The sequence below is a fragment of the Ostrea edulis genome, chromosome 2, assembly GCF_947568905.1.
Source record: "Ostrea edulis chromosome 2, xbOstEdul1.1, whole genome shotgun sequence".
In the NCBI taxonomy this organism is placed as follows: domain Eukaryota; kingdom Metazoa; phylum Mollusca; class Bivalvia; order Ostreida; family Ostreidae; genus Ostrea; species Ostrea edulis.
The window spans coordinates 42,630,628-42,651,296 of record NC_079165.1 but is presented as its reverse complement, the minus strand read 5'-3'; the positions used below and the strand labels follow the sequence as shown (position 1 = coordinate 42,651,296).

Below are 20,669 nucleotides of genomic sequence, written 5' to 3'. Positions count from 1 at the left end.
TGTACCAGTGTACCAAGTTTGATGTCTGTCAAGCAAAAGGTTATCAAGAAATTGAGCGGACAGTACATTCCTATGTCCAGAGTAGATTGACCCTTGACCTAAAAACAATAGGGGTCCTCTTCTACTCTTAACCAACCCATTTATGAAATATCATAATGATCAAGTAAATGGTTCTCAAGATATTGAGCGGACAACATGTGGTCTACTGACCGAAAGGTGCAAAGCAATATGCCCCTCTTCTTTGAAGGGGGGCATAATAAGTTGTTGAATACGTATCATTTCTGAACATTTTTTCTTTAAAACTTGTAAAGTGGCAAGGGTACCCAAATTTGACCAAAGAAATATAGATAAACGTAAGCGAATATTTATTTCATGCAAATAAGCACATTAATGCACACAGAAGGATGACTATATAATATAAGAAACACTGATGAGCTCATTGTGTTACATTGCAGAGACCCTGTGAATCACCGTCAACTATACTACTTTACATTTGTATTGTAACAGACATACAAATATTGTACGGTAACAACATATATCTTGATTTTGACTACAGAGACAGATATCACATTGTATCTCTATGGTATCAGTTTGGATTACGATGTCCTTAATGCAAACTACAGAAGAATATTCCTATCACACTACGTCATAAATCATCAATAATTGAGAGTGCAATAACATTTTGATATTCGTATCTTTCTTCTCAGAATAATATGATTGGGTATCTGCACACTACTAGAATCCTTACATATGAAAGTCACGTTACAATTGAGAAGAAATTCTAAAGATATCTGGTTGTTAATATCGTCCCATACTTGATATGTGGGACAGGATTTTTAACAAACTTGAATGTACATCCCATGAGCATGATGTTGTGTTGATTTAAGAAGGCAGCTATGTTTTCTATCCCGTGAATTAGTATGAAAATATTCACATCAAAGTTGGGCTCCAATTCATCAATAACAAATATAGAATTACGATAGATAAAAGTAGTGCTTCCCAGCCCAACCAGCGAATGCAGAGAAAATTTATGGGAACCCAAATTACTCTCCGAACTATCTTCATTTGAGTGATATTATTTTAATATTACACAAGGATGTCTCTCGGTCTCTTTGCCAATATTTCAGTAGTTCTAGCGTATCTAACATGTGAAAAAAGTTAATACAACGGAGAAATTTCCTTCAGAAAGTGATCGGTAAAATTGAAATGAAATGCAACTCATGCTGATAAAAAGTGCCAAGGCGGACATGTCTATGTGTACTAAACGAAGCATATCATTTTGCTGTTACACTTGTACGTATAAAAAACATGATAAAGATGTTGTATATAGGCAATTTTAAAATATAGACAAAGATGAAAAAGTTATAGATAACTAAAACATAGCAACATGGTTTAAAAAGGTTTACATTTACTATGATGATAATTACATGTACATTATGGATTATTTAATTAAAAACTAAGTCTTGCTACTTTTCATTAATTACATTATTTTCCATATAATGCTATTACATACAATACAAAATGTAATACAAAATTACAAATGTAGCATCATCTCATCCAACGAAATCTTTATTTTCGTGGTTGTTAAATTTTCATACGGTTCCTGCACATTTGCTGTATAACCAGGACAACCTGGAAGACGTACCTAGTAGCAATTATGTGGACGCATGCATCCTAAACCATAAGGACCTCACAGAAAATGTAAGATTCTGCCGGCGTACTTGATTTTACAATATACATTTAATGTTAATCACAGAATCATAACGTAAGTCAGATAAACGTTTGCTATTAATGCACAAATTAATATTCTAGTGTTCATTCATTCGCTTATATTCATATTGTTGATTGTTCTTGGTTAGGGATAAAAGCAACATGCATATTTATAGGATGATGATTTTCTGGCTGTAGATTTGTTTTTTCTTTACGATTACCCATTTTCTCCTGTATTTCCGTACCAAGGGAATAAATACCCAAATGAATTTGCAGTTCATTGAAATAATTTGACATTGTATGGATATCCGGTTGAATGAGTCCTTCTGTATTCCAATAGTCCTGACCACACATGGAATGGCTTAATAATACCTAGAAACAATATACATATGCATATTTTAAAAATTCAATAACCTATTGGCATTGTGAATTTTAGACACTATACTTACGTACACACTAACCTCATAACCATTATATATACTTACAAATTATTCTGCTTGAAATTCGGTCGCTGGATTTTATACTAGAAAAGATACAACCAAATGAAAGTGAGTAGGAAATTCTACAGAGAAGATTGTGCAAAATTAAAGCGTTACTGAATCAGCCATTTTGGGATAAATTTCATTTACTATATATACAATTACTACAGTGACTTGAATCGAAGAGTCCGATCCGCACCGTCAACGAAACGTGACCCAACCTTCGGTTCAAGTAAATGGAATAATGAATTGATTCCTGGTTAGTAAAGAGACAAAGTGCAAGGAGACAATGAAAGTAATTCTCGTGTACCACGAAAACAAACAATCAAACAAAATAAAACACGGGCGATTCTGTATTATGATGTCATTAATTACAGAGGACGGAGATACGGATTCAGAAAATCACTGTGGTTATCCGAAAAGTGGAGCAAAGGTATCGACACACGGCAACACGATTAGTATTTCAGAAAACCCAAAATGTGTACAACGGTGTGACAGTTAGACCAAGTGAATCATAGTTCAAAGGTCATTGTCGTGACCCAAGTGATAATCATAGTAAAGGACGGTAAATAGAAACTGAAATATCCCCCACTTGTATATAGATGTTGATTTTATCAGAATTCGTATCTGAAGACTGCAATTTATCATTGTATCACAGTACACAAGCCACGAATATGGCAAACCGTTTTACTATTTATTCGAAAAATAAGATATCTCTTTAAATTAAAGAGATATCTCTTTAAAATGAGAGATATCTCTTGATCTTAAGAAATATCTCTCTAAATAAGAGATATCTCTTTCACTTAGAGAGATATCACTTTTACTTTTAGAGATATATCTTACACTTTAAGAGATATCTCTTTCATTTTAAGAGATATCTCTTTCACTTAGATATCTCTTATACTTTAAGAGATATCTCTTTCACTTAAAGAGATATCTCTTTTACTCTGAGAGATATCTCCTTCCCTTGAAGAAATATCTCTCTAAGAATTCCTAGAGAGATATATCTCAAAATATAAGAGATATCTCTTTAAGCGTTGAAAAAGAGATATCTCTCAAAGAGAAAGAGATATCTCTTTCCAATATTTTTATTAGTTTGAATACTTAAGTAATTCCCCCTAAAACGGAAGCCCGTCAAAGCAAATCTTACCATGATGGCTGGAGTGCTGCTAAAACGCGGAACGGAAAATGGAACGGAAGACGGAACGGAACGGAAAATGTATTATGCAATAATGTTATGAGGAGGTCAACATTTTGCAAAATCAAAAGGCTTATTTTGAACAAGGAATGCAGAAATTACAGAGAGAACAGGAACTCATTCTCAGAATCCACCATTTCATATTGATACCTCATACTAATGCATTATTATATATTTTTACACGGTGTGTTTTGTGGATAAATGTACCAACAGGCGCTTGCTTAATATTTTGTATAGTAAGTTTTCATAAAAATATTAAGCAAGCGCCTGTTGGCACCATCTTTTTTCCCCGGCTTTGTCACCCCCCCCCCCCCCCCCCCCCCCCCCCCGGGTTTCGACAGTATGTTGTTTCACGAATAAAGAAAAAATAAAAAAGGTAACATACTGAAAAAGACTTGAATTATAATTCAACCCTTTTCACATTCTATTACTTTATTCTGGCTGGTATGGTAAGAAAAGATTTTATGAACCCATCCAAGGAATAAAAGGTACACCCCCTCCTCCGAAAACAACATTGTAAAAGATGAAATAATTTTTTGAACAATTTCCCCCAAACATAGCCTTTTTAAATCGAACGTGCTTTTAATCGAACTACATATGTTTAAGATAACTGAATTTCAATTTGAATTTAGTTCTACACCTGGTACAATATACATTTATGTATCACATAAAATTTTAAAGCGAACGAGTCCGGTGAAGAAAAAAGTTTTGACTCATTTGGGATGAATCTATGTGAAAGTTCGTACATTTACCGATATCCTGCGGATTAGTGTTGAAACTGATGAGATACAGCAGGAAAGAAAGATTGATACAAAACCAATGTTAACTAGGGTGAAGTTTACGACCAATAATAAGAGGAATTAACAGATTTATTTCATAATATATGAAATAGCTAAAAAGCTAACATAGAATTTATGCTTGAATGGAATTAAAAGTCATCTCATTATTAATCCAAATGTTAAGCTATACAAGTATTTAGTTTAAAAATTAACTGCCAGAAGTCATCCATTTAGGACTGGAGTGCTGCGGTTACTAAGTCTCCTGTTAGTTAAAAAAATGATAAATCAAACAAAAGATGTTTAACTTGTTGACTAAAATAAGATCATGAATTATTATTGTTTTATACAAATCACACTCCTTGCAAGTACACACATACACAGTATTATGTGTAAATACGTGTACATGTGTGTTAATGACGTTTTTCCACCGCTGGGGGGGGGGGGGGGGCTATAAATAACGTGTGTTCTTTTCATTCTCTACCCATAGTTGTCACTGCTGTCATTGCCGAAATTTCGAAATTCTTGTAAAATGCCTTGTAAATTATTATACTAATGTTTAACTGAATTCGATTAATAAATTTATGATGCGAAATTTTAAGATAAAGTTGTTTTATCGCTTGTAAACAATTCCCAAATTGTTTATTTTAATCAAAATGAATCACCCCCTCCCCCCGATTTTTACTGTTATCTTATCTACATTAATCATTCTAATTCTTAAATTCCGTTCCGTTTCGTTTTCCGTTCCGCGTTTTAGCAACACCCTGATGGCTGCAATCCAGTGGGAAGATACATGTACAGGTAACAAAAAACAAAGACAATAAATTGATGAAATATGCGAGCTAGACTAGATTTCGCCTCTCGACAATTTGACAATGTTACCCCAACCACCTCTTCAACCTTTCCCGCCATTTGTACACTAGAAGTATTTCGCTTGCTTAAAAAATAGGGTTACATCATTTCAATGACAATGCAACAGGGAGAAGTCAGTATGATCACCGGGGGGGGGGGGGTCTAAAGAGATATCTCTTTAGATTAAAGAGATATCTCTTTGGATTAGAGAGATATCTCTTTAGATTAAAGAGATATCTCTTTTTGAAAATTTAAAAAGATGTCTCTCTAACTTAAAGAGATATCTCTTTTTACATCGATAGAGAGAGATCTCTTTACGCTAGAGATATATCTTTCTCTCTGAGATCTCTCTCTCTAGCTTTGATAGATACCTCTCAAAGAGAAAGAGATATCTCCTAAGCGTAAAGAGATATCTCATTTGTTTAAAGAGATATCTCTTTAAACAAAACTATCTTTTGTTTAAAGAGATATCTCTTTTGGTTAAAGAGATATCTCCCTAGCGTAAAAAGATATATCTCTAACTTACAGAGATATCTCTTTAACCAATAAAGATATCTCTCTTATTTAAAGAGATATCTTATTTTACGAATAAATAGTAAAAGGGTTTCCATACACAAATCCTGCTTCTATCAGGTTCATACATCGGGGAAGACATCTCAGACACGTACGGATCCTCAAATAGGACTCGTTTATTTCGGAGACGGAAATTACAACTGCCAAATTTGGCTTATTATCATGCCACCAAATTCTTAATGGCTAAGTTTGGACATAATCTGACATCAATCATGCTATGTATTTTCGAAGGACAAATAACTCTGTATAACAGTTGTTTTTATGCCAAAGGTAACACTCTTCAGCTTCAGCTCTTCAGTTTATAAACTACAGTTCTTTTGTTTTATAAATGTGAGTTGTTTCTGACTACAGTAAAACGCTTTGCATATATGTTATTAACACTATGTACAATGCTTATCAATTCTTATGATTGGGAACTCCATGTCCGCCAAAATATATTCCGCAAAAATATTTGTACACCCATGAGCTAAAAACTTTTAAATTACAAGTTTTACACCCGCGGAAGAAACCCCGTTATACGTTATATGATGGTTGAATTCAAAACTAACAAATAAAATGTGACTAGAGCAAATAAATCTTTTTAATCAATCTGTTGAGGTTATTTTTAATCAAAGGATTTCAGTAGGGGTCCCAAAAATCTGGCATTAAAATAAGGAACATATAGAGAAACCCAAACTACGCTTAATTTGATCCAAAATTGCTTTGTGTAATACGACCAGAGCATGAAGCTGGTATAAATTGCAAACTTACCAAACTCAATGAAAAAAAATATAAATTCAAGAAGATTTCCTTTCAGAATACATACAGCCAATGTGTCGAGCAAATTCATATTCAAATACATTTTTCATCTTCTATTAATACACAATAAATATTAATTTCATTTTGCTCAACAGATGGGCACATCTTTTCCTAAGGAATAATGTGGATGAATTTAACAGTTATCAAGCTCTTTTCGAAAAAAAGGCGAAAAAAGTCTTATTCATGGCATAACAATGCTATCAAATAAGCAATAACTAATTAACTTGATATAATTATGTTGGCATAGTATACTTGGCATATACTCAGTATTTAACTTATTTAAAACACAGATCACGTTTAATTCAAGACACATCTAAAACAGAGGATTTTGGGGGGCATTTTTATGTACACAATTGTACCATGTTCTTTCTAGCATTAAGCTTCATATATTCACACTAAGTAACACAGATTGTATCAAAAAATATTGGTGGAGGAAACAGCAAGACTTGAATAGTTTTATCAATTAAATAGTATTTCCTGTACATGCAAGGTGAAGATAACGAACAGTGATCAATCTCATAACTCCTACAAGCAATACAAAATAGATAGTTGGGCAAACACGGACCCCTGGACACAGCAGAGGTGGGATCAGGTGCCTAGGAGGAGTAAGCATCTCCTGTTGACCGGTCACACCCGCTGTGAGCCCTATATCCTGATCAGGTAAACGGAGTTATCCGCAGTCAAAATCAGTGTGCCAAGAACGGCTTAACAATCGGTACAATGTATATGTAATATATTGACATACTAACCGGCGTCTCCGTATCAATGGTGTTATAGATAGATGACCTTTGACTTTCAGAACCACGCGAAGGAATAGGATGCATAGAGAAGTTGTCACCTACGGATTCCACATTTTCTCTTTGAAAAGGACGAGGAATGTTTGATGGCTGATAAATTAGAGCCTGAAAAAATATAACAGTATTGCATAGCATGACTTCTTCCTTAAGAAACAAATACTGGTCTCTTTGATTGCCAAGACAAATATTCATATCTCAAAATGAGAGTCATATTGTTGAGCTTTGTTTACAAGTGCTACATGAATTATTTCCTATTGAAAAACTCAATAACGAAAACAAGTTAAATGCATGTACAATGTTAAAACGTACGCTTCCTCCTAATTTTTCATCATCTACTCTTTTAAACATTCGTCTATCCCCGCTCTTTCCTTCGAGGTACACATATCTTTCATCAGAGATACTCGTTTCCTCCGACCTCCTTCTCTGATCATCTATGTCGTTTCTTTGGTTTTGTCGTCGGTAATCACCCTCCGGTCCGCTTTGGTGGCCATTTTGGAACTGTCGCCGGTAGGGATCCTCGGACGCGTAGGAAGGACCATATCTCGTTGGTTGTCCGAACCTTTCCACGGACTCGGCCCGGGGTCTGTCGGGAAACGTTTGGAGGTTCATCGATCCAGGAGACGATCTGTCGTGATCCTGTAGCCGGGGTTCGGGTTGATAACGGGTACGCATCTCTTCTCTGTCGTCTTGAAATAGGGGGTTTATTTTACCTGACTCATGTTGCGGTTCCGAATGGTAGCCCATTCCAGTTTCTGTTCTATTGTTCATGTGCATTGGTTTTGTTTTTTCAATTTCGAGCGGTATTCTTTCCATCTTTTTGTTATCTCGAATAACTTCACTGTTACACTTGGAAGAAGTATCACAGAAGGACCTGTATAATACGAAAGTTTGTAAACTGTTATCAACAGAGGAGACGTTTTTTTAAATTCAAGATTTAAAATTCCGTGAAATCTAAACGCAAGTATAACAAATCTTTAATGCTATATATTTTAAGTTAGTTTAAATTAATTCTTTATTTCATTTTTCTTGTATGTCTGCTGGCATAATGTCAAAAATGACAGCATAATTGTTTTGTATGTCGGTCGATATAATCTAGAGAAAAATAACTTCGTTTTATGGGATAGAAGTATGCCACCATAACTACCCAACACATTTTAGCCTTTGATATCTCTGGAGGTAAGATACAGTAATTGGACAAGTCCTGGTGCCCTTCGTTGAGGATATTATGGTAAAATATCAAAACCCGACATCCCTTTCCCCATGAAAAAGTGTTCGGGCACTATAAACATATTGTACAATTGATGTTGTTCAAGAATAATCATTGAGGTCGGATAAACAGTTAGGGATGAGGACATTTTGTAATATGTACAAATATATTATCATGATGATGTATAAAATTATAGAACATTAAACTCTGAAAACGTTTCCCGTTATAACAAAATTCGCGTGCACCATCTGAAACATTATTTCTTGTGTATCGGATTGAAAATCTAAAAGAATTGTACTTTGGCTTGGAAGTTATAAACGTCCGTACTCAAACTCGTATCCAGTTCTCCTAACCATACTCAATATTCCACTCTAATTTATTCATAACTTTTTGGGAGCACAGATTGTGGGTTTGAGTTCGGAATGCGTATTCAAAACATTTAAAAAAAAATCCAGGCTTGGATGCCATTGTGTATTCTCTGTAGTAATATGCTCGCCTGTGGTATCTATTCATATGATTACTCCTGGAAACTATTCACAAAACTAAGAATTACGTACTTGCAGATTTAATCATTCAAGTGAAAGACCACGGTCAGGAAGATTGGGATGCATTGTATTCCTTAAAGACGCCCGGAATATGGTTAATGCTTCATGCTCATAACAGTTTCAGAATTCTATGATGCTTGATAAAGACTTATAAAGAGCAAAAATCGACATTAGTTCCGCCGATCTACAGGGTAATGGATTTTGATTTAGGACAATCGCAGAGACCTATATGTATGCTTCAAATGAAAACACAGTGCAAAATTGGCAAACCACACCCAGTGCTATTCAGATACGAGTTTTCTATAAATAATGAAGCAATACTGTAAACCAACTTCATTCGCGTGCGAAAAAAAAAATTGCGAGATTCACGAGAACCTCATCGTCGCGAACCAGTCCTTGCATGTCTCTCATAGGCTTGATCGCGAAAATTACTCGCCGCGACCAGTTTACCACAGGTGAATCGCGAAATAAAGTAGTCGCGAATAAAAGTTGGTTTACAGTAAGTTATTTGCTGCGATTTTGAATTTGATTGAGAAGATCCTTATTTGAGCCGTTCCTAGCCAAAAAAACCCTCATCTTATCGAACACATAATGAAAAAAAACCCAACCCAAAACCGTGACGTAATTTTTTGCATACTTGTAAAGAAAAAGGTCATGATTACCAATCACGAGTTGGTTGTCATCTTTGATTTACTGTAATATTTTAACGACAACCAACATTGCTCTAATATTTTGAGGGGTGTTCTCTATAGTTCACACTTTAGCACTAATATACTTAAGGGCCCTTTTTGCTAGGAACGGTTCATTCATCGTTTCTTAATTGAATGAAGACATCAGGGTGGAATTTAGTATTATAAACAACACTTTTCTTGTACAAATTGGACTTGGCATGTGCACGAGTACCTAAAGAAGACAACTGAAAGGACAAGCTGCATCCACTGATACTGTTTATAGTACTCTTGTGTAAATGCAATTCCATCCGCGTACCCTGTCTTTTCGGAGACGGGTGAACTTTAGATCACAATGTAAAACGCATGGTTATGGAAAGAAACCACATAAGATCATTGTACGGACATGAGCAGCCAACGGAAAGCTGTTTTTGATTCTTCAGGTGATCATACAAGATATTAACGTTCGTTTTTCGACATTATATACTTATCAATTTCATTTATTTTCTTCATTTACTTCCATATTCACAAGATTTTACTTCAATGGGTGCATAGAATTTCTTTATTACATCATTTCCGAATTTCTTTAAAGTCTATAAATTCATACTTGAATAAAATCACAATACAGTTTTTTGCAAACATCACACTATTTACTGATCACTTATTTTATTTTCTGGTATATACATGTACATGTATAGCTTTATAAAATTATATTATATCTATCTTCACAATGTCAGCTTCAAATTTTGTGCAATGTTAAAACACACACACACACACACACACACACACACACACACACACAGAGAGAGAGAGAGAGAGAGAGAGAATACCCATGTCTTTTTCTATTTTGCGATCGGTAGCAAACACATGCGATCGTGATGATCAGGATCAGTAATAAACCGCCTCCTGCTCCACCGGCTATTGCTATTATCGTCATTTTACTGAGGGAAATAGGATCCGAAGTCGGTTGTGAATGAGTTGCAGTAGGTGTAACCACCGGTGTCGATGTCGATTGAAGTTGAAACGTTTTATCACAGGTTTCGCCATAGTACACAGTGGTGCCATTCGATATGCAACTGAAATATATAATAAATTCTAAATGCATTTAGCATTGACTTCTGTGAAGCAATCTACATCAATCTGCATTTTGAATGTACATGTAATTAGAATACTGATGGTGATATTGGAACAGAAGTTAAGATCAGGATAGGAAAGGCAGCAACAGCATTTAAAAGGCTAGATAACATCTGGAAAGCTAGAAGAATTGCAAAAGAAACCAAGATCAAACTATATAATAGTAATGTAAGAACTGTATTACTCTATGGAAGTGAAACATGGAAGACAAACAAATTAATAGAATCAAAATTAAGAGGATTTGAAGGAAGATGTCTCAGAAAAATTCTTAAAGTACAATGGCCACAAATAATTTCAAACAAAGAAGTAGAGGAAAGAACTGGGGTTGGAGATATCAATACAGAAATTAAACGGCGACAATGGAGGTGGATAGTGCATGTCCTGAGAATGGAAAACAACAAACATCCAAAAATAGGCTTTAGATGGACACCACAAGGGCAGAGAAAAAGGGAAAGACCTATAGGAACTTGGAGAAGAACTGTAGAAGCAGAAATGAAAACAATTGGAATAACAATGGGAGAGGCGGAAAGAAAGGCACAAGACAGAGACAGATGGCGAGCAGCTGTGGAATCCTTATGCACTGACCAGTATGAAGAGGACTAAGTAAGTAAAGTAAGCTGTTTTTCATTATGAGGTTATCTAGATGACTTACTGACAATAAGATTTGTTTGTGTGCTTGTTGATTAGACATTTCCCATTATCACCACATGGAGTGAACGCGTCGTATTTTTGTTTGCATGTGAGGTTGCCTTCTACAACAACGCATGTCAGCTTACTTCCTGGGCAATTGCAAACCGACTCCAGCAATGTCCCTTAAACATACAAAAAATCTATTAAGCTTTGTTAATATCGCATCCAATTCAAATTCCATTTGAGATTTTAATTGACGAAAGTGTTCAGCTTAGCTCTGTGCCACATATATCTCATACCAATATTTAGATCCACCCACACTTTAACATAGTTGTTCCCCTTAGAGGGCTAATCTTCCACTGTCTCCTTTTCACTTACATGCAGCAAACAGGTGAATGAAGATGATCCAAATTTCAGGGTGATTTTTTAAAAACAATAATCAAGTAAAACCCTCCCCTTGAAATGGACTATTTTGCTGTTGTTTTCGGTTTCTAGTTTTCGCTTTCCTATGCGAATCAACATCAACTGTAACTTACATGTAGCACATTGAAGTATATATTATATGACATGGACATTTAAGCGACAAAATTAAGAGTTAAGCAAGTATTGTCCTCTGCAACTCCCAGGGTTAAGACTTTTTCTATTGATATCTTCGAACTTTGATGAAAAAGTGAATATAACGAAGAATGATCAATATCATACATCCTATAAGGAATTCGGACAAATATGGACCCCTGGATATACCAGAGGTGGATCAGGTGTCTAGGAGAAGTAAACATATCCTGTTAACCGGTCACACCCACCGTGAGCCCTATATCTTGATCAGGTAAACGGAGTTATCCGTAGTCAAAATCTGTCTGCAAATAACGGCCTAACAATTGGAATGAAAGACGTCAGACAGTATTTAACCAAAAATAAGTTGTACTGGCAAATTAGATCGTTATAACCATCATAGAATTTGCGAAATGTTGAATTAAATCAAGACTGATGAAACCTCCGTAACATCAATTTGTAAGTCAGTAGCCTGCATAGAATTGAAAACTAATCATACGCAGAACTTGTTCTTGAGTATCGAATCGCATAACACCACATACGGGTGATAATGGAAGATTGATACATTAGGAAGTTGACGATGGAGAAGCTGAAGGCACCCCGTTTGTCATAAGTTGAGTTGTTAGTTTGCTGCTAAAATTTATGATCAATAAGTACGAAGCAGATGTGGAGGATTCTTTGTTGTCTTTTATTTCGAACAAGTTGGGATATATCGAATTGATACATGAATGAAAATAATTATTGCTAATACTAATAGATAAAACGTCGTCGAAATATCTAGATATCAAGTTGAAAGCCACAGTAAGAGATTTTTTCTTCTCACGTAGAAGCTTTTAAATAAATTCCGCCTCATAAGAATATAGAAGCAGGTCAGCTAACAAATGAGCCCAATTTGTGCCCATGGGAATTCCAACAAACTGTTGGAAGACCTGATCATCTAAATACTACGAAGATAGCGTCAATGAAGAACAACCCTCAGAGTACTTGTGCGCAAAGTGGTGTTTAACAAAGTAATTTTTGAATGATTGATCACTAGAGACGAGTATTTCATTTTTCCATTTAATGTAATTGTTTATTGAATATTTACATACCAAGATTTTCATTCAAGACTCGTTTCCATAGACTTACTTTCATATTATGGCCGTTGGATTTTTAAAAAAAAATTGATTAAGTCAGTTTTTGGATTGTTTTCACTTTGCTTGCAAATACTGAACTGATATTTGGGTGTTTGGATGTATATTGTATGAGTCTCAGATCGATTATAAATGTAGTATACAAGATTCTTGATCACACCGCTAGTGTGTTCAAGGGTTCCTGTTTACTTTTGATTTTATATTCTTCATACGATTTATGAGATTAGTCACTACTGGTTATCTACACTTTTCATTTATCATCAAGGGATCACACTGTTGAAATATTTTTAAATCACATTATGACCCCTGGGTCGAGGCCTCTGCTGGTGGACTGTTAGTCCCCGAGGGTCTCTACAGCCCAGTAGCTAAGTACTTCGTTACTAGCTTGAAAATACGGATGTACATGTATATTTAATTGCTGTTATAAAATTTAGAAATTCATTTCAAAATTAAGGATTATCTCCCTCATGCATAGCTCTTATCCTTGGACGAATTTGGCTCCACTTTTTTTTTGGCACGCTGTTTTTGGCTATATTTAGCTCTAAAACTTCAGAGTTATTTCGGATTTCAAACGTTTCGGTTGAGCATCACTGAAGAGACATTATTTGTCGAAATGCGCATCTGGTGCATCAAAATTGGTACCATATAAGTTTTACATTGTGTGACACGAGGTATGGTCCATTCTTATTTCTATAGTTTTCATTTTGAATGGAATCTTTTTAGGATAATCAAAGAATTGAATTAAAAGAATGAAATTTTAAAAAATTGAAAAATAAACATTGAATGCCGTTTAGCATATATAATATGCGGATTACTTATCTAAAGATAATTACGTTTGATAACTGTAATATAATTCTGCAAACATTTACCATGTGTCTAACAAATACATGTACATAACATCAAGACAAATATGATTACTTTTAAGAACTATATTATTTACATGTAATTGTCACAAATTAATCTGTAACAAGAGATGTTTGTAAAACATATATGCCCCAATGGTGCAAAATTGAAAAGGGTTATGCACATGCATTATTTAATTGATAGTAGTATCACCAATTCAAAATATTGAGCAGACAATATCTTCCTATGTCAGGTGTGGATTGACCATGTGACCTAAAAATCAATAGGGGTCATCTACTCCTTATGCTGTGCCAGTGTACCAAGTTTGGTGTCAACCAAGCAATAATTCTTAAAATATCGGAGACAATATATCACTGTCCAGTTTAATCCTTGACTTTTGACCATGTGACCTCAAAATCAATGGGGGTCATATTCTCTTGAAGATGTAAAAATGTACAAAGTTTGATGTCTGTCAAGCAAATGGTTCTCAAGATATTGAGCGGACAGTATATTCCTATTTCCAGTTTTACCCTTGACCTTTAAAAATGTGACCTCAAAATCAATAGGGGGCCATCTTCTTCTAAAGATGTACCAGTGTACCAAATGTGGTGTCTGTCAAACGAAGGGTTCTTAAGATATTGAGCGGACAATATATTCCTATGTCCAGTTTATCCCTTGACCTTTGACCATGTGACCTCAAAATCAAGAGGGGTTATTTTCTCCTGAGAATGTACCAGCGTACAAAGTTTGATGTCTGTCAAGCAAAGGGTTCTCTAGACATTGAGTGGTCAGTATATTCCTAAGTCCAGTTTAACCTTTGACCTTACATCATGTGACCTCAAAATCAAGAGGGATTATTTTCTAAAGATGTACCAGTGTACCAAGGTTGATATCTGTCAAGCAAAGGATTCTAAAGACATTGAGTAGTCAGTATATTCCTATGTCCAGTTTGACTCTTGACCCTTGACTATGTGACCACAAAATCAATAGGGGTCATCTACTTTTTGGGATGTACCAGTGTATCAAGTTTGATATCAAGCAAATGGTTCTCAAGATATTGAGTGGACAGGGTCTTCCTATCCAGATAAGATTGACCTTTAACCTTTTGACCTGAAAAACAATAAGGGTCCTCTTTTATTCATAACAAACTCACATATGAAATATCATTATCATCAAGTGAATGGTTCTCAAGATATTGAGCGGACAACATGTGGTCTACAGACAGACCGACCGACCGACATTTGAAGTGGGGCATAAATATGTTAAAAGAATTATCAAAAATCTAGAAATTAAGAAAAATGAGGTTACTTGTTGACCGTTAAGACTATCAAGATAAAGGGATTGATTGATTGATTGAATTATGTTTTCCGCCACATTCAATAATTTTTTAGTTATACATGTATGGTGGCGCCCAGTTTTTATTGGTGGGATAGATAACCCATACACAATGTACCTAGGAAGAGACCAATCGACCTTCCGAAAGTAAACTGGGAAACTTTCTTACTTACCAGCGCGAGCGGGGAAGATAAAGGGAAAAACTTCGTCATTTTACCAAATAGAAATGTGGGTACGAGTTCTCCTAGAGAAAAACTTTGTCAATTTTATTATAAAAATCTGGGTACAAGTTCTACTGGAGAAAAAAAATTGTCAGTTTATCAAATGGAAATTTCCTCTGAGTACGAGTTCTCCTGGTGAAAAACTTTGTCATTTTATCATGTAAATCTGGGTACGAATTCTCGACGTGCACGTACCGGAAAATAGAAGTACGTACGCTATAAAATATTTTGTCGGAGGTTTAAAATTAGTGTTTAATTGCAATTATTATATTAATTATCGCCTCATGCCAAACAGCAATTAAAAAAAGTAAGATCATTGTATACTTTTTTATATTCAATTGAAAGGCATGTTCATCGTAAATTATATACGTAATATATGCAATCCTCGATTTTTACAAGGAGAAATCGTACCCAGAATTCAATACTTGAAATTGTGCAATTCTTAATGAGATAAACTCGTATCAAAATTTCGATTACTACACTGTATATAATGAAACAGTTTTTCTTCAGGAGAACTCTTACCCAGATTTCCATTCTCCAGGAGAATATATTTGATAAAATTACAGTTTTTCTCCGGGAAAACTCCTACCCAGATTTATGATAGAAAAGTTTTTCTCCAGGAGAATCCATTTTTTTTCTCAGAGCCCGTACCCAGATTTTAATTCATTACTAAGTTTTTTTTCCCTCAGAAGAACTCGTACCCAGATTTCTATATCTAAGAATGACACAGTTTTTTCTCCTGGAGAACTTGTACCCAGATTTTTATGATAAAATTGACAAATTTTTTCTCTAGGAGAACTCGTACCCACATTTCTATTTGGTAAAATGACAAAATTTTTCTCCAGAAGAACTCGTACCCAGATATTGATGGGTACATGTACGACTTCTCTTGGAGAACTCGTACCCAAATTTCTGGGTACGAGTTCTCTTGGGTACGAGTTCCGATACCCTAAACTTGACTCAAGATTTATTCAATTAAACTTGATTTGTTTTTTGGTGTCAACACAATATATGCCATACAAATCAATCATTACGTAAAATAGATACATAATTATGTATTCTAACACTACAGATAAAAAAATTTGATACTATATAATAGCTAGCAATGAAAATAAATAATGACTTTTTTGCACTTGATATACGAAAAAATTCATGATATCAAATTTTGGAGTATAAAAGGACATATTAGGAGTAATGTCAATTTCTAAAATTTTACATAATTTTCAAAGTATTGTCTTAAAATTTGAAATGGAACTTTAAAGAGTGGGGGTTAAAGATAAAATTTTGAAATTATTGGCGAAAATACTACGCAATTTTGATCGGTGCAACTAATTACCCAAAAAGGATTAAAGGACCCATAATGATTTAGACATCAAAATTCTAATTTTTATCAATATTAATTTTAAATTACAGTACATAAATTATGCTAATAACAAGTCTTTATAAAGATACAAATGTCTTATAATTATTTCTATTTTATCCAAACCACATTATGACAGGTGTTTGACGATTTATAATAATGATGTTAATTTGGGTGGTTAGTGGCACGGTCAGAATGGCTGTGATAAGTGAAAGTACAGACGGCTTTACAAATTTCAGTCACTTGGAGCTATTACGGATTTCAGTTTATGAATTGGGGCAAGAAATTCAATTTAGAAAAGACTTCTAATGCTGCACATTCTATGTAATAGGTTGTTGCAATGCTCAAACATTATGTTTAATCGTATAGTGCCAGGGTCCAGCTAAAATTCGACCAAAAATTAATAGACATTTTTCCGCATTTATTTCTGCATATCTTGGGAGGTATACAGAATTTCGGGATGAGCTTTGGTGGTAATGTAGGTTGATTGTGTATGATTAAAGAAGAGAATTCTATACCTTTGGTTTATTGTTTTTACATCGAAAAACTTGGGAACCCTATAGTTAGAGTTCTATATCTTTACTCTCTAAAAGTGACGTCTCGATATGAGTGAAAAATTCTCGATAGGGACGTTAAACTGGATACAATACTATTTAATAGTAGATTCGAACCCAATCGATATAATTGGCTGTGGTTATATAGGTCTAATGCTGTCTGATGTGTTTCAAATGTTCGGTTTTCTCTACATACCGAGTTTGACTATGGATTGATCCGTTTACTTGATCAAAATAAATGTACCATGGTGGGTGAAACCGGTCAACAAGGTATGCTTACTTCTCCGAGCACTTGATCCCACCTCTGGCGCTTCCAGAGGTTCATGTTTTCCGTGTTCTCGATTTTGTTTTCTTTATCGGATTGACGAGATTGCTTACTGTTCCCTATCTTCAGTTTTATCGTCTACATATATGGATAGGTACAAAATATTGTAAGATTGTTGTCATTATTACTAGACCTGTGTCACGTTCTTTGTAGAAGCATTACAATGTAATACTTCACGCCGTAAGACAGTAACATCGCTTGTTATTTGAAATGAAAACTGTAAATACACGTGCATATTGTAAATTTGAATTGTAGTATAAAACTTGATTTGTGTGAAATAAAAGTTTTTAACGACAGTGAGGTCGTGTAAACGCATGTTTGGTTTGAAGTAGTCGAGACAGTTGAAAGGGAGGACATCGATTCAAAGTAATTGTAACTGAATCAATCACATGACCTCAGTGACATGCGATGTTGTAATACTACATGTATGCTATTACATGAATATATCACCTACATGTGCATGTGTATACATCTTGCAGGATTTTCAAAATATGAATTATGGACTTTGTTACAAGATGCTAACAACCTTCAATTTTTTTTTATCAAATTATCGAAGAGAATTATTATCGTTACATAATAATTAGATATCAAAAGGTTTTGGTGAATTAGAAATCGTAATCTTAAATAATCAGTCAGAGTATAAGTTTAAATAAATGATCACAAACTGCTTACGTACATCTATCATGGAAAAAAAACTTGCCAAAGACACAATTTCAAATACAGCATGTATAAATATTTTGAATATAAGAATAGACTAGTTTTCGCATCACCTTTGTGAAATTTTCTGCAGGTACCTGTCGGAGTAACCATTTTAAAAGGTGTGACAATTCACACAAGTAATGTTGTCTGTCGTACTGTTGGGGTCAGAGCAACACGTTTCTGTTGATGAACATTAAAGGGTATTACACAAAGGTGTAGAAGTTTTCTACGGCATGTTCTGCGGGAAAATATGGATATCTATCTCGAAATGAATTCGCAAGAGAGGTTAACCATTTGTTAAACGTTCCTTTCAGAATTCGTGTGTCTTAGAAATGAATATAAGACGACATTTATTAATATAATATGAACTTTATCTGTGACACAATATGTATATTAGTATATAGCCTCTACCAATACTAATTCATAAATACTACACTTACTTTGATTACGGTTTAGCCGTTTCGTTTCCATATAGTTGACATGTCCACCAAGTACTGTGTTATTGAACCAGTTGTATGCAGCCTTCTTAAGATTGCCATCAAGCTCAACAAGATATTTTTGGTTGCCAGGTGTTTTTGGCACAAATACTGTATAATTGACGATCAAACTTCCATTGCTGAATTGATATTAGAGAAATATTGAGGAAACAAAGAAAACATATTGTGGAAATGGACACCATATCTTTATGAACTCGAAAATTAATTGGTTATGTGTATTTTCTCTCGCATGAGTATACTCGGGAAACAAAGTCCGTCGTGCCTCGGCACGACATCTGTTAACATTTTGAACATCTTCTCAAATGCTACTACGACAATTTTTACTTAATTTGGTGTATAATACCTGGTCAAGATTAGGGTTCACGGCGGGTGTGACCGGTCGACAGGGGATGCTTACTCCTGCTAGGCACCTGATCCCACCTCTGGTATATCCAGGGGTCCGTGTTTGCCAAACTCTTATTTTGTATTCTTTATAGGAATTTATGATATTGATCTTCAGCTTTTTATCACTTGTTCGTTATCTTTACATTTTCATCTATGGGTTAAAGGAACACAAATTGTGAATTTAGTGGCCCCTTAGGGGTGAGGGGGTGGAGCCGAAATTAAACAATCTATAGTTATACAATTTTCTGGGAGAATTAGGAAACATGCTGTTTACATAGTCATGAAAAGCAAGTAGGCGTCTAACAAAGTTGTGTGAGAGAATAATGTTAAATTAAGTTGTGAAATGCATGGTGTCTGGGTTAAGTGTTCTCTTACTGAGGCAGAACTTCATGACTTACATGGATAAAATGCAATAGTTATATCAAACATTCTTCGTTACTCCTAAACATCACACAACTGTGTTCGTAGTAATAATGCATAGAGAAGATTCTGTCAAAATTGTAACAATCCATGGCCCCTGAATCTGGCGTTCTGATACTATGGTTGGTTCTTAAGGCTCATATAGTGACAATGATTTTTTTTCATAATCTCTTGACTTCTGGACAGGAATCAATCACATTGACTATTATGGTAAGAAATGGAGAGAAAAGTCTATACGCAAACTGTGGAATGAAAAACATCTGAAAATATTGTTGATGGGTCTAATGCTATAGGGTGTGGGTCATCATAAGTTACTTTGATAAAATTGCTCTTGACCAGTCCTAGATGCCAATCAACTAAGCTGAGTCCATATTAAAATTGAATTCTACTAAATTCGGAAACACATGAGCGCTTGGTCAAGACATCCGTGGACCTGGTTGTCACTAGCTAGCACTAAAATACTTAGATAAGTGTTGGTTCAATACTCTCTGTCAATACAGAGACACTGCGGTTATTTGGCTGCACTAAAGTTCACTGGTTACAAAAACATCTAGGATCTCAACTTCTTGATGAGGAGATATCAAAAGTTCGAATCAAAGGTTGATTATTACATGAATTCATTTCGCAAAAAACGTAAAACTCGTGGTTGTTGTGTGATACTCAGATAACGTTAATGCACACGTGTCTCTTGTTTCGGTATATCAACTGAATGCTTGTTTCATCAACTGTATGTTCTCCTTTACGTCACACATTACGTTTTCCTACCTTTTCAATAATGTTCAGCAACCGGAGAGAATAACATCAAATCTCAAATATCATTAAATCATAATTCATTATTTTTTTCCATGTGCAGAAAGCTTTTATCTTTATAGAATACAATTTTCCCCGATATTCTCTCTAAATAAAAAGCTTTTCACCAGACATAAACCACATTGAAATCTATACACTACATAAATACCTATAAAATTTATTATTTTCA

General features: G+C 34.7%; 1 protein-coding gene across 1 annotated transcript in view; it reads right to left on the bottom strand.

Moving 5' to 3' along the window:
* Window positions 1-348: 348 nt before the first annotated feature.
* LOC125657411 (uncharacterized) overlaps window positions 349-20,669 on the bottom strand; it is a 40,700-nt gene continuing 20,379 nt past the window's right edge. The window contains exons 4-10 of the mRNA XM_056154074.1: window positions 18,830-19,005; window positions 11,390-11,549; window positions 10,434-10,679; window positions 7,493-8,054; window positions 7,136-7,288; window positions 2,196-2,233; window positions 349-2,082 (exon numbers count right to left, since the gene is read on the bottom strand). Of these exons, the coding sequence (XP_056010049.1) occupies window positions 2,073-2,082; window positions 2,196-2,233; window positions 7,136-7,288; window positions 7,493-8,054; window positions 10,434-10,679; window positions 11,390-11,549; window positions 18,830-18,860 (1,200 nt within the window). The 5' untranslated portion in view covers window positions 18,861-19,005 and the 3' untranslated portion in view covers window positions 349-2,072. The remainder of the gene's footprint in view (window positions 2,083-2,195; window positions 2,234-7,135; window positions 7,289-7,492; window positions 8,055-10,433; window positions 10,680-11,389; window positions 11,550-18,829; window positions 19,006-20,669) is intronic.